The sequence below is a fragment of the Rhynchophorus ferrugineus genome, unplaced genomic scaffold, assembly GCF_030347505.1.
Source record: "Rhynchophorus ferrugineus isolate W39M unplaced genomic scaffold, kcgeb_rfMv2 rfM5, whole genome shotgun sequence".
In the NCBI taxonomy this organism is placed as follows: Eukaryota; Metazoa; Arthropoda; class Insecta; order Coleoptera; family Curculionidae; genus Rhynchophorus; species Rhynchophorus ferrugineus.
In genome coordinates this window covers 25,265,800-25,281,972 of record NW_027472584.1, presented here as the reverse complement: position 1 = coordinate 25,281,972, position 16,173 = coordinate 25,265,800, and the positions used below count along the sequence as shown (strand labels likewise).

General features: G+C 27.6%; 1 protein-coding gene across 1 annotated transcript in view; it reads left to right on the top strand.

The window, feature by feature from the left end:
• The first annotated feature begins 7,277 nt into the window (after nucleotides 1-7,277).
• Nucleotides 7,278-16,173, top strand: part of LOC143197778 (atrial natriuretic peptide receptor 2) — a 34,190-nt gene continuing 25,294 nt past the window's right edge. The window contains exons 1-5 of the mRNA XM_076406531.1: nucleotides 7,278-7,665; nucleotides 8,877-9,039; nucleotides 9,407-9,590; nucleotides 13,289-13,500; nucleotides 13,561-13,675. Of these exons, the coding sequence (XP_076262646.1) occupies nucleotides 7,411-7,665; nucleotides 8,877-9,039; nucleotides 9,407-9,590; nucleotides 13,289-13,500; nucleotides 13,561-13,675 (929 nt within the window). The 5' untranslated portion in view covers nucleotides 7,278-7,410. The remainder of the gene's footprint in view (nucleotides 7,666-8,876; nucleotides 9,040-9,406; nucleotides 9,591-13,288; nucleotides 13,501-13,560; nucleotides 13,676-16,173) is intronic.

The following is a 16,173-nucleotide window of genomic DNA, read 5'->3' as shown; positions in this document are numbered from 1 at the left end:
ATATGTTAATTAACTTAGGAGAATTTTTCACTAATTTAATTTCTTAGGGACTTTGATCATATAAACACCAATAACTTTTATTTCTATTTAAGAAAAAATCTCCCTTCCTCCGCAAAAAAAAATTGAGATATTTTACAGAAAATTGGGTTGTTTTAGATATAGGTCTTAGGATTTAAAAAAATAATAGGGTAAAAACATACTGTCGAAGTCCTTAAAATCGCTTTTACATTAAATATTTATACCTTCTAGGAAGAAAATCATAGTTTTCTATAGATATTTATTACAATGTTATCTACTATCTAAACTAAAATGGACTAGAAAAGGTAAGTTATTAGTTTACAGAAAAAAAAACATTACGTGAAATTTACTAATGTAATGCTGTAATATGTTTGAAGTAACTTTATAAGGGAAAAAAATGAAAGCTCCTTTTGTCAATCTAGTTTCTTACAGGGTGTTTTGGTCTATTACGCAAAACTATTTAATATTTAATGGTAATATGATATTGCAAAACTGATACTTGGCCATTTTTCGATCAAGATTTTATTTGTTAATTATTAGTAATTAGATCAGGCCGTCAATTATAATAAATGATGAATGTTTCGTCAATTATAAGTTCTGTAATGTCATATGCAACAGTAGTGTGCTATTTAAAATTGTTGGCTTATTATGTAATTGGAAACAAATATCTTGACTGTGGTGTTATATATTAAAACTAGTTAAAATTAAATAACGAGAAAAAGAAAAACAATCATGATTTAAAAAAATGTTACTTATTAATTATATAAAAGGGAAAATATATCATTAATATCCAAAAGAATTCAATTAAGTATTTCTAAATGTGCAAAACCTACACATATCATATCAAATATCAAGCTCAATAATATAGCGTTTGATTACAAGATATGAACATCATTTAATAATTAGTTTAATTCATATGCCAATTAAAAATATATGAACGCCATTCGTAACAGCACAATATATGACAATAAAATTAGCCTTTGTATATTCGAATATCAGAAAAATCAGCGTAAATGTCACTTAAGAAATGTTATCAATATTTAACGTCGTTTTACAACAACAATAACAAGTATCAATAGATTATTCTGTGCCAGTGTTTATGATTAAAAACATAACGACATATCATACAACATTTCTAGCTCACCAATCATCTAGATCATCTCTACGAGATGCGAATAATGTTTTTTGTTCTTGTTTATTACATGTAGGAAAATATTACTGATTACTGAGTGGTAACTTGTAAAACAATATTTAGTGTAAATTTTACCAAGACTGAAATTTTAAAAAAAAATCACGACAATAAATTAGTCAATATTATTCACGAAGAGAAATAAAGCAACTTACACATATTTGGTATGAATCGAACTCAGAAAATAAAAAAAAAACTATCTTTAGGACAATAAATCTATTATTCTTTTGGTTGTTAATGTTGGAAATATTGTTTATATTCATAATAATGTTAGGTAATGATATCTTAGACCCACACGTGTGGTAATTTTTATGCTAACGTGATATATTAGTATTTGACAATATCTTTTAGACAATAACAAGTATTATTATATTTATGAAAAAGAAAATACAAATAACATGTGGGTTCTTCGGTCAACGACAATAATTGTTTTAGCTACGTCGTAGAATGTTTATTTGATATAATAATGTTTATAAATATATAAGTTGAGATAAGGTTTATTTTATAATAGGTCCTATATCAACTACAAACAGTTGTTTAGTCCTCAATGATATTTATACTACCTTTAATGATATACTACCTTTTCCATGTGCCTTAACGCCAGTTTCCAAACTACTACATTAACTAAACCTATTAGATAAAAACAAATAAATAGCTAATATAGTTATATATACATATATGCTTAAATTTCTTTTGCTTTACAGTAATTCATACAGGGAGTGTTATTTGACTTATACTCGATTTTAAATAACACTACCACTATTTCATTATTTTACTAGTGAATTGTGGTTGATATAGCACCAGTTTAATATAATATAACTTTAATCTATGAAAAGTAGATTATACATTTAGTAGATGTTATTATTACTTATGTGGTTTTGTATATGTTGTGATGTATATATGCACAACATGCACAAAAATATACCATACATTTATATGGCAGAAATTATTATTTAGGAATAATTTAGAAGAAGACAAAAAAACAACTGTTACTATGTGTTCCTTATGGCTTTAGCTGGACATAGTTTATGTGTGATGTCTATTATTAAAGAAAATATAAAGCTTGCTATGTGCTTCCATAATACCCAGAATGATTATTCTTTCAATATATATATATATATATATATATATATATATATATATATATATATATATATATATATATATATATATATATAGAGGGAGATATGTCATTTCGTAAAATGTTATCACTAATTAAAGTATAACAATAGAAAGTATATGGCTTAAAATAAAAAATCATTATTATCTCTGTGGATGATAAACTTATGAAATGACTTGGCGACAATATCTGGGATATATCCAGCTATGAAACTGTACTCGGACTGCCATTAAATAGGTGATCAACTCCCGTGTGAACCTTAGACGTCATTCAGTTGTTTACTAAAATACCACATTCAAGCTCAGGATTGGATAATGTAAGAATGTCTCTAGTTTTAACGGGCGTTGACAATCTATGGCTTTTGTACTTGTGCTGTATTTTTCCTGTGTTAAATTATGTAAGTAGTTGGAGACAAAAAATACAAAGGTATTTAAATAGCAATAACGTTGTTTTATTTCCACTACACCACCTTCCCCTACTTTTGACAAACACAATTAATGATTTAGGCAACCGTCTAAACTGCTGAATGCCAATTTATGCCAAACTTTTCTAAACAGTTACGATCTGAGTGTCGAAGCTATTTTGAATTATAGACCCAAAAAAACATAGCAATATCAAAAAATAGCATTATCGTGAGGATAATATTATTATTTTCATTCTACTACTCCATATCCGAAAAACTTTATCTTTTATATTATTTGGTTGATCTATATGTTTTATAACAATTTTATTTATTGAAAACACTGATGCTATATATCATAACTTATCACATTTATTTTAAAACCTTAAAAATTATTTTACTGCCCTAACAGTTATATTTCGTCAGCGCTCCGAACTATTGATGCCATAACTTTAATATTAATTGGAATTTCACACTAAATCTTTATAAAGGTATATTAAATGGAATATAAAGCAAATAGTACAACATTTAACGGAAAAATAACACAGAAAATGTCAAACATAACTTATTCATATAAAAATCCACCAGTTCTCAGAACATTCAAATCTATTAGTTTGTTAAAACGTCTTTTAGTGGTCTGACATCTGTTTTAAAACTCTAGAAAATGACATTATGGATTTTATAAAAAATCTATGTCGAATTTTATTAAAGATATCTGCAATATATGACAATTGAATCAATAGATGACAGATTTTTTTATTGACATTGAGCATATCGAGCAGTAGCTCCATCTAGCTTCAGTATGGCGGAGAATAAATGTTTTAATTAAAAGAGAGATCTAAACATGATTCAGTCAACTGAATCTATTGATTAAAACAATATTCGTAATACTATCAACATATTTATATATAGGAAATTCTCTCTATTAAAATAATTATGTTTACTTAGAAACTGATAATCAGCTGATATAATGGGATAGTCAGGAATATTTTGCTACTCATCAACCGATAAAACAATAGTTAAATAATTAAATATTGCATTCAATGTAGTTGACAGTTATTAACTTTATGTAGGTGATATTGGTATATACGCACACAATATTTGATATTAATTGATATGGAAATTAAAGAGCTCATTTGGTTTATCCAGAACGGTACTGATAAGGCAGCCGAAACAAAAACCAATAATTGTTTCCAATACGGGATGCGATTTTTAATATTTCTTTAATAATTTTGATCTTTTTTCATTAAATCCAGGTTATTATCACCGTATAATTATAACAATCATTTTATATTGATGATGTACAGATCCGTATTAACCGAAATATAATAGAGAATAATAGAAATAATATTGTTCTCGGAATTAAATGACATTATCGAGCTATCAAATTAATTTTCAGGGGTCGATATTGGATATTTTTGTATTACATTTAAAAACGTCAAATTATCTGGTTTAAAATGTCAATGGTAGGATGAGACATTTGTAAATAACATAACCTGCAAAAATTAGCGAGTTTTTATTCGAAAGCTTGAGCTTGCAAGTTAGCGTAAATTGTCGGGAATTGTTATTTTACTTCTTCTTTGTGAAAATCTATACAGAAGTGACAAAAGCCTTTAGTTCAGTAAAAATATCAAAATTCAAAGATATAATATCAATATGGTGGAAGCTGATGAAAGATTGGGACTCCATACCAAACGGTACCACCACGGGAGATATTTTTCAATCAAATTTAATGCTTTTTAACTAGAAGCAGAATAAAAATAACGATCGTTATAAACGACAAAGTGATTATGCAACATGGCAATACAAGATCCATGGATGATCTAAAATATAATCTTTTACTTCAACTGTCATTCTCACTAGACTTTTAATCTTTTTACCTAAAAAAAGTGGTTGTTTGTTGTGCGTTAACAAAAATGAGCTAAAAAATAACAACTTTACAAAAACATCTTCTACAGACCTACAATTCGTTTATAAACATTTCGTTTATATTTAGAAGATTTAAAATGGATTTGGTTTATAACAAGAATAGTTAAAATAATGGTAAAAACTAGACGAAAACAAACTTATACATGTATCGCCCAGTGTAATGGTACGAAAATAAAACAACGGAAAAGTATACGGTAACCATAAAGTTCTAACTATAAAAAAGACGAATGTTTGGATTTGTAGGCAAGGATTGATTATACTATGTGTCAGTTGAATTTATATTACATTATATTATCGCAACATCAATCTTTGATATATCAAAAATGAATTTGAAATATATGTAAACCGATTTTTATTAGTATATTTACTTGCTGTGGAAAATCAAGAATAAATTTCATAAAAATAGGAAAGTTAACAGACTAACCGAAACCTTTAAATACCGTTCAATATATTTATTTTACTCCTTTGTTTTATATTAATGGAATATCGATGTCTTACGTCATAAAAAATACATTATTTGATCAGTACTTACATTGTTGTTTACTAAAATGCATTTTTTAGGTGATAAACATGAATATATGGAGATGTTTTCAGCATTGGACTTAAAAATAACCGATATATTTTCGGAAAATTATTATTAAAGTTCACTTTCAAGGGTAACCTAAATATATTGCATCAATATCACATTATATTTATTGACTGTAACGTAACTTAAAAGGGTCTGTTTACGCTAAAGTTCAACAGTAGATTAAAAAAATCTAAATATATCAGTTTTTTATGTTATTATTATTTTTAAATATTATTTTTAACGGTATTAAGTTTATTTTCTCCATTTAATTGGAGCTCCGGCAATTTTTATATTCCAAAAGAGTATTTAAAAAATGTTAAATGTCATTAGGTGTTTGTTGTCAATCTGCTGTGGACATGACATTATTAATTTTGACATTCCAAAAGTCATTATTTCGATATAGACGTCAAAAAAAAGAGGTAGAAGATGAGAAACTGGATAAAACTAATCTTAATAAAGATTTAATTTAAAATATATTATAGATGATTAAAAATATATGGAATATTTACATACAATTATATTTTTTATCTACAAGAATTCTCTAAGTGTATATCATAATATCTTCAAATAAAAATACCTAAAGGATAACAATAATGATTATGAATTATGAAGTATGAAGTTAGATACATGCAAGATGAATACAGGTTGTATTAAAATATGTAAAGTAATGAAAATAATATCTACTTACCTTTAAATATGGAGTTCATATAATGCATATGACTGATATTATGTCAAGTATTGAAAATTTATCAGATATTTATCAGTGTTAGAAAAACAGCAAAATTTATGTTAACAAAAAAATCTAAATATATCAATTTTTTACAATGTTTTTAATTTTTTTATATATATTTTAAATCTCCTTTTTACTAACGAGGATTTATCAGGACTTGACCTACTGTTTAACGTGGGATTTAAACCACAGTCCTCGGCATTAATTAATCCGACTGGCGAGTGATCAACTTATAAATCATCCCAAAAGTCATCCGGTCTTACCCAGCCTGATTAATGCCATGACTGGGATCATTGTCGTTAACAGATTTTACACTCTGGCCTAGGACAGTCACAAACATAAATTTACAACCATGCCCCAGCAGGATTCGAACCCGCGACTCTCGCGACAGTGTTTCATCGTCCTGTTGCCTTTACCACTTCGCCAAACAAGCCTGCGTTTTTAATTTTAAACAATATTTTCTACGATATTAAGCTTATTTTTCCTCATTTAATTTAATAGATATTTTTATAATCTAAAAGAGTATTAAAAAAGTGTTAAATATCATCAGGTGTTTGTTGTCATTTGGTGTTTGTATTTGCTGTAGACATGTCAACTGGACAAAACTCTATGGAAATAATTAATTTAGCATCCTTAAATATTTTATACAATATTACTTGGATAGAATAATATTTTAATCCCCAAGGAATCAGAATATTTTATATCTCTAAATAATCTTAATAAAGATTTAATTTAAAATATATTATAATATCTTCAATTAAAAATACCTTAATGGTAACTATAATGTTTATGAATTTTGTAGAGTGAAGTTAGATATATGTAACAAGAATACCTGTTGTATGTAATAAGTAATGTATGTAATTTTATGTAATAAGCAAAATAATGAAAAAAAAATCTAGTTATCTTTGAATATGGAGTTCATATAATGTATATGACTGATATTGTGTCAAGTATTGAAAATTTATCAGATATTTTCGTGTTAGAAAAACAGCAAAATACATGTTAATAAGGTAAACTGAAACGGTGGTATAGTTATACATGATAGTGATTATCTTCTTATCGAAATCAATTAGGTTAAATGCTTGACGTGCACGCCAATGAGAAACACTTCAAAATACTCGATCGACGAAATCTACGTTCAAATACACGTATAATCTAAATTTAAATCAATCATTTTGGTTGTTTTTACATAAGGAAATGTGATGGAAAAATAAAACGAAATATACATCGGGTAGGGGGGACGAGTTTTCTTTTAACGAAAGTAAAACTAAAGGCTTTGGAAGTCCTATCCTGCTAACAGAGAAAAATGTTATCGTTAAACCTAATTGCGCGAGCAATGATATCAATATTTGCTATCATTCACCTATCAAGCCAGTACATCGAAGATCTCTGTAAAATAAGTTGCGTGTGGATAGTGTTTTACCATATAATACCAATGCCGTGACATAAACTAGTAATGAAATTGGCAATCACAATGGTCGTTTTAAATCTTTTATCTGTATCTTCTTCTTCTCCTGATTTCGGTTTCGACAACAGTGTTCTTAAAATGAAACCGTGGCCAATAGAGAACTGCAGCGTTGTTCCAGATGATGTAAAATGCAAGACGGAAGTTCAAAGAAACTGTGAGATATGCGACGACAACAACATATGTAAATTAAATATTGTTTTGTCGTTTCCCAAAGACGACTCTTACATCTTGAACTTAGACAGGGTAAATATAACTTTTTTTTCATACTTCATCTATCAACCGGTGATAAAACACTGTAATTATTATTCTGTAAATTATTATTATATCTTAAGTGTCCTTATTATACGTAAACAATTAACTTATATGTCATTTTCTTGCCTTTAATTCACTTTATCCAATAAAACTTGTTAACTAATGATTTTGTTGAGTAATGAAATAATGAATGAATTAGTACATAATTAATAATTAAGCTAAAATAATATTAAAAATTTATCTAAAAACGTTAATGAGATTAGAGACCGCAATTTACACAGTTAATAATCAACATTAACCCCCGTAATTATATACGGAATAATAGTTAGAGTACTAGAATATATTAACAATGGTCTAGTTCTCTAGACACTGTGTTCACAGTCTCTTCATTATTCTAATAGCATAAACAATAACCATAAATCTAGTAGAAATTGTATAGGAATTTACTACACCGATATGCATTTAATCGCTATGACAGATTGAATTTCAATACTTTGATTTTCGTGTTTAAATATATATGTATCTAAAAATAGTTTAATCAGTTTCAATTAATGTTATCTTATCTTTTAAAATATTAATATGAATGTGGATATACTTAAGACATTTTATACACAGAGATTTACTTTCATTTATTTACAATTTAATGTATTTAAGAGAATACTTTTTTACAGTGATTTTACAAGATATTCGTTTTATATCCAATGACATGCTTTTTGTCCTGAATAATTTAAACAATTAAATAGAATATAGCTTTTATAAATATCTATATTTTTCGATAAAGTACGTCTTTTTTTTTTAATTATATATATTTTTCAAGGTATTATGTTATTTGTACTGCAAAACAAGTAGTTGTTACGTTAATTATATCCATAAATGCTACTAATTGTTAATTTGTATCGCCAAGATGTTTTCGACTTTTTCTTTACATTTTTCCAGACATCTCTCGCTAATTAATATTTAATTAATTGAGTTGTAACAATGAAAATATACCTTCTCGCGTTGTATTCTACCACTAATTTACCCGCTATATCATATTTTTAATTATTTCTATTACTTCAAATATATTTATAGGCGATGGAATTAATTAAAAATTATATCATTGTCATTATTTCATTAGTTATACTTTATAATTGGGTGTTTAGAGTTTATTTAAAAACAAGAATAATATTCTGTTGAATTTGTGTGTGTATTGTGTATTTTAGGTTTACGAAACTGTTAATCGAACAATTGGAGATCGCAGTTTTGAGTATGAAATAAAGAAAATGGACGACCAATGTAAAGCGGAAGTTGGACTGGGAAATATAATTGATATAACAGAATGGTGTCCCCATGTATTGATTGGACTACCTTGTGATTATGCTTTAGGTTCGTTTTTTCCAATTAATTATTATCAAACTGTAATAATTAATGTCAATAGTAAACTTCCCTAGTTTAATTGATTTCATAAAATATAGTGTTAATATATTAAAGTTGTTGTTGTAAATTGCAACAAAATCCATTTCACTTCAATATATAGTCAATAACGTTAGTTAATACAATATAATTACTCTAGGCAAATCATCAACATTTGTTTATTAAATGTTTGAACATCAAATAAAATAGCGTCCTTTACATGTTAAATAAATCCTTTGTTGGTAATGCTTGTTGTAATTAAAATGAAGTATTCTATATGTTTTGATACATATCAATTTCAGTAGAGAATTAAGTAAAATGTTGTTGTTGTTTTTTTCAGCCGGAGTAGCAAGAATCAGTAAATATTTAGGAAACTATGGTGCACCACTTTTATCTCCATCAGCATTCACTTACGACTTTACAAACGAAAAAGTGAATATGCTTCAAGAATTTTATCATTTAGTTAATATTGGACAGGCGGACTACAGAACATTTGCTGAATTTTTACGTTTAATATTTTCAAAGTAAGATGTACCCATTAATTTATCCAATATATGTTATAATCCAATCCAAAATATGTTATTACGATATATATGAAAGAGGTTTTCCTTTCGATAAAGATTAAAAGTCTCAAAATATATCCACGTTGAGGTGAATTAAATGAAAATAGACATTAAATTGCTTTAGAACTTATAATTTTTAAGATATGCGAAATCACTTGTTTTTTAAAAATACACTTTTTATCGTTTAATAAAAAAAATAAGTGTTGTATGAAAATTATTATATCACCATTCGGTTCAGCGTAAAATTCTTTATAATTCCTGCCATTTCTATTAACCTGCTATTATTTTAACGGAAATGGCAGCAAAAATATTGAAAATGGCCGAAAATTGCAAATTTTCATGATTAAATATATGAAAAAATTGCCAATAAATTTTATTCTTCAGATAAAGATAGAAGTCTCAAAATATATCTGTGTTGAGGTGAATTAAACGAAAATATACATTAAATTGCTTTGGAACTTATAATTTTTAAGATATGCGAAATCACTAGTTTTTTAAAAATACACTTTTTATCGTTTAATAAAAAAAATAAGAGTTGTATGAAAATTTATATATCGCCATTCGATTCAACGTAAAATTCTATATAATTCCTGCCATTTCTATTAACCTGCTATTATTTTAACGGAAATGGCAGCAAAAATATTGAAAATGGCCGAAAATTACAAATTTTCATGATTAAATATATGAAAAAATTGCCAATAAATTTTATTCTTCAGATAAAGATAAAAGTCTCAAAATATATCTGTGTTGAGGTGAATTAAACGAAAATATACATTAAATTGCTTTGGAACATATAATTTTTAAGATGTGCGAAATCACTAGTTTTTTAAAAATAAACTTTTCATCGTTTAATAAAAAAAATAAGATTTGTATGAAAATTATTATATCACCATTCGGTTCAGCGTAAAATTCTTTATAATTCCTGCCATTTCTATTAACCTGCTATTATTTTAACGGAAATGGCAGCAAAAATATTGAAAATGGCCGAAAATTACAAATTTTCATGATTAAATATATGAAAAAATTGCCAATAAATTTTATTCTTCAGATAAAGATAAAAGTCTCAAAATATATCTGTGTTGAGGTGAATTAAACGAAAATATACATTAAATTGCTTTGGAACATATAATTTTTAAGATGTGCGAAATCACTAGTTTTTTAAAAATAAACTTTTCATCGTTTAATAAAAAAAATAAGATTTGTATGAAAATTATTATATCACCATTCGGTTCAGCGTAAAATTCTTTATAATTCCTGCCATTTCTATTAACCTGCTATTATTTTAACGGAAATGGCAGCAAAAATATTGAAAATGGCCGAAAATTGCAAATTTTCATGATTAAATATATGAAAAAATTGCCGATAATTTTTATCCTTCAGATAGAGATAAAAATCTCATAATATATGTATTTTGGGACGAGAAAAATGAAAATTTACATTAAGTTGCCTTAAAATTTATAGTTTATGAGATATTTCACATAAACCGAAATCCACAATCACTGTATTGATTGAAAACTAAAAGTTTTAGAAACATTCACATACTCCTTATAGTTTGCGTATAATCAACTGATTATGAACAATAAAAATAAACTGATAAAATTTAAAGAGAAAACACTATAGAACAAAGAGAAATAAACAAATAAACAAGACTGGCAACAATTTTTTAAGTATTTATTTATTTTCTATAATTTATTTAATATTTCATGTATTGCTTTCATCAGCATGAGGTATACCGGAAAGTCATTACCGGCTGTTTCGAGAAAAAAACTACATAATTTCATTTGCCTGTAATTCGATTGATGTGGCGCACATCTTCAGATCTTTTGGATCTTCCCCATGGCTTGTAGTCGGCCGCTAAATCGTTTTTTAGGCCACATCTAACACTTCTGTCAATTGTTTTTGAGTTTGGATTGGGTCTTCATCCAATAACTCTTTCAGTTTCGTATCCCCAAAAGTTTTCGATTTACCAGAATGTCCTTTGTCTTCACATGTTTTTAAGGTTAGAACAGGTTCACCGTAAGTTTATACCAGCAAACGATGAATTTCAGCGGCTTTTTTTTATTAAGAAAAGGAATGCATCCCCAAAATGCACGTTTTCAGTCACGAAACTTGACATTTTCAAAGAGGTATAATCAATGACGGTGTTTCTTTCGTAAAATATAACTTGTAGTATAACAAAGTAGCTTGAATTTTGAAGCTTGATATAATTAGAATAAAATGACATATGTATCAAATCATAACATTGCATACTTAAGCCAAGCGACATCACTTAGAAAAAACGGTAATGACTTTCTTGTAAACCTCGTAATTGATATGCAAACTTATATTTTAGTTTTGGAACATTTGTAAGTTAAGTTAAATAACTTAATATCCTGAAATTTACAGTATAACAGGTTGATTTAAATGTCCCTGGCCTACCATAATGAAACAAATTTTTTGGCAAAATTAGTTTTTTTATTCAATGTAATTCCCTACAAAGGTCATACACTGATTATAGCGACCCTCCAACTTTTCGGTATCATTTTTGTAGTACGATATGTCCTTTGCTTCAAAATAGACCTCAGTTTCGGCGATCACCTCTTGATTCGACGAACATTTTTTCCCAGCGAGCATTCTTTTGAGATCTGGGAATAGGAAATAGTCGCTGGGGGCCAGAGCTGGAGAATACGGGAGATGTGGAAGCAATTCGAAGCCCAATTCATGGATTTTTGACATGGTACATTGTCTTGGTGAAGCAACACTTCCTTTTTCTTCAAATGCGGCCGTTTTTCGGCGATTTCGTCCTTCAAACGGTCCAATAACGCTATGTAATAGTCGCTGTTGGTGGTGCTTCCTTTTTCAAGGCAGTTAATGAAAATTATTCCATGTGCATCCCAAAATACAGACGCCATAACCTTGCCAATCGACTGTTGTGTTTTTCCACGTTTTGCAGCGGGTTCATCGTGTGCAGTCCACTCGGTGAAATGATAGAGCCATGTTTCATCCATTGTCACACATCGATGCAAAAACTCTTATTATTACGCTTGATCATCTTCAAACACTGCTCCGAATCATCAACTCGTCGTTGTTTTTGGTCAAAGGTGAGCTTTCTCATACACAAATATTCGTGAATGATATGATGTACACGTTCAGTTGATATCTTTGGACTCTCTGTTATTTCATTCAATTTCAATTTACGGTCATTCAAAATCATTTTGTGGATTTTTTAAGTATTTTCGTCGTTAACAGCCTCTTTTAGGCGTCCACTGCGTTCGCCGTCTTCAGTTCTCATTTCACGACATCTAAACATAGCATACCAATCCTTGATGGTTGATTTTCCTGAGGCAGTGTCCAGAAACTCGGCATCAAACCAAGTTTTTGCTTCAACTGTATTTTTTCCTTTCAAAAAGCAACATTTTATCAACACGCGAAATTCCTTTTTATCCAGTTTTTTCACAATAACAAAAGTTGCTTCACTCAAAATGCTATTATTCACAAACTAATGATCCGACAGCTGTCAAATTTATACACCCATCTTTTGAGAGTCAGGACTAGCTAAAAAACATATGAATTTAATTCTAGTAGCGCCATCTGTGTGTCAGGAAGGGGACTTTTCAATTGACCTGTTATTATTCCAATATTAACTCCAATAATTTGATAATATTAATGATTAATTTTAGGTACAAATGGAAGAAGATCGCATTGATGTACGAGAAATCAGATTTCAGCGAAGTTGGAGGTGAAAACGCATGTTATTTAGTGATGTCGACAATAATACATACAGAATTCGAAGGGTTTAATTATGAAAGCGGAGATTTACTCCAACTGAACTATAGCAGCTCTTCAGGTTATAATACGTTCTTGAAAGAAAAAGTTGGCGTCAATTATGGAAGTACGATTACGATATAGATACATGTATATAGGTCGAACTATTAATCCGCAATGCTTTTAGTAATATTAACTTGCGCAAGTCACACAAACATAAGAAAGATAATGATTGAGGCGGCCAGAATAGGAATGATGGATAGGAAAGAGTATTTATTTTTCAATTTTGCATTATACAACAAGTAAGGCTATTTTAATTAAACTAACTTGTATCCCTCGTCGAGGATTTGTATTGGAATCGGACTAATATTTTGGGTATTATTATACAGAATTATCGACAGAATAATCTACAAAAGATATCGGGTTTTATTCAGATTGCTTATTCGTCTGTCAATTCCTTATCGGATTTAATAGACCTCCCTAGCAAACCCTAAAAGCTTTTTCCTTTAAATCAACTAATATTTCCTTGTCTCGGTTTTAAGCACATAATACTAGTATTGTCTTAAGTACCGGTATTATCCCGTCTAGATTTTTAATTTTTATTTAGTATCCGTTCCCAATATAAATATATCATAAATAAGTATGTTATTCATTGTATGCAGTGACATAAAAATATCAATTCATATCATATCATTCATAAAAATCATAAAAATATCAGCAGTTCATAAAAAAATATCAACTATTTGAATAATCTTTACACTGACATAATGCTCTCTTGTTAATGTTAAATATAATATTTCGAACAAATAAAAATCATATTGTACTATTATCATCATCAGTACTGTTTCTTCAAATATTCTTCACCAAGTTTCTGATGATACTTTGTCGAAATATGATTATAATTATAATTATAATTATAATTTTACAATATTCTAGTGAAATAAGTTGCATCAAAGGTTTCATGACTCCAAATTAAAGCCAGGTCGTAGTAAAACAACTTCTTACAATAGCAGCGGTTTTCCCTTCTAATAGTAAAAAAATATCTAGGTTGCCTAAATTTCTGACATCTCCGAAAAAATTGGATCCATATGAATGTTTCCATTACGTATTATGACATCTGTTTCTGGTTCATATTGAACCAACATATTAGGAATTCTGAGATTTCTGCTCATCTTTCTTTAACTTCATTAATTAATGGACACTGTACATCATAAAAACTATACCAAATTCGGCGTGTCTGAGTTGTATATCTTGATTATCGACTATAAACAAATAAAACATGATGAAAATAATCTGGACTCTCCATTTCCAAAGCCATAACTTTTGATTGACATTCCTCGGACCAATGACACTCTCTTTTTATCCAGATAATTCTATGGAGTGTTGAATTCTATGTTCATTGAATAAATGTTATTAAAAATATGCGAGTTTAAAAGCCATCTATTAGGAAAAATTGAAATTACTTTTTCTCCTATCTTATATAGTAATTTCCAAACTCTTAAGCCCAACTACATTTATTATTATTTAGTAATATGAAATGATAACGAATAAAAACAAAACTAATATCCAAATTCAGGATGTAAAAATAGAATGGAAATGGAAACCAGGAGGTGGAAATGAACGCAACAATTGGAAAAGCATAAATTTGTACCTCTTTAATACGTATATATTATAAACAAAAAAGAAGTATCAAGCAAAACTAAAAAACAATATATATACCAAACTTCAATCTAGAATAAAGATGTAACAAAGATGAATATAATGAGAAGTAAATAAATAATAATATAATAATAATAATAATAATAATAATATATTTAATAAATAAAAAATAAATATCAAGCAAAACTAAAAAGCAATTTACAGACCAAAGTTCAATCTAGATTAAGATGTAACAAAGATGAATAGGATGAGAGGTTAAGAAATAAGATAAGAAGAATGAGAATAATAAAAAGAATAAGAATAATAATAATAATAATAATAAGAAGAATAATAATAATATATTTAATAATTAAAAAAAAATATCAAGCAAAACTAAAAAGCAATTTACAGACCAAAGTTCAATCTAGTATAAAGATGTAACAAAGATGAATAGGATGAGAGATAAAGAAATAAGATAAGAAGAATGAGAATAATAATAATAAGAAGAATAAGTATAATAATAATAATATATTTAATAAATAAAAAATAAATATCAAGCAAAATTAAAAAGCAATTTACAGACCAAAGTTCAATCTAGAATAAAGATGTAACAAAGATGAATAGGATGAGAGGTAAAGAAATAAGATAAGAAGAATGAGAATAATAATAAGAATAATAATAATAATATATTTAATAAATAAAAAATAAATATCCAGCAAAACTAAAAAGCAATTTACAGACCAAATTTCAATCTAGAATAAAGATGTAACAAAGATTAATAGGATGAGAGGTGAAATAAAATAAGAAGAATGAGAATAATAATAAAAAGAAGAATAAGAATAATAATAATAAGAATAATAATAATAATAATAATAATAATATATTTAATAAATAAAAAACAAATACCAAGCAAAACAAAAAACAATTTTTAATGTAAGGGTGTAACAAAGATATATATACAGATATTGGTGTTATAATAGAAATTATAGAGAAATTATTATATAAAGTAGTATGTATCTTTATTTAAAATTCAATGTTGTTACTTCTGGTTGTTAACACTCAGTTAATCTTGGTGGTTCGCCAATTTATACCTGACTTGGTAGATTAGCGTTATTAATACCATAAACTACGCGCGACTATCAACCGTAAGAACTAGGTTATC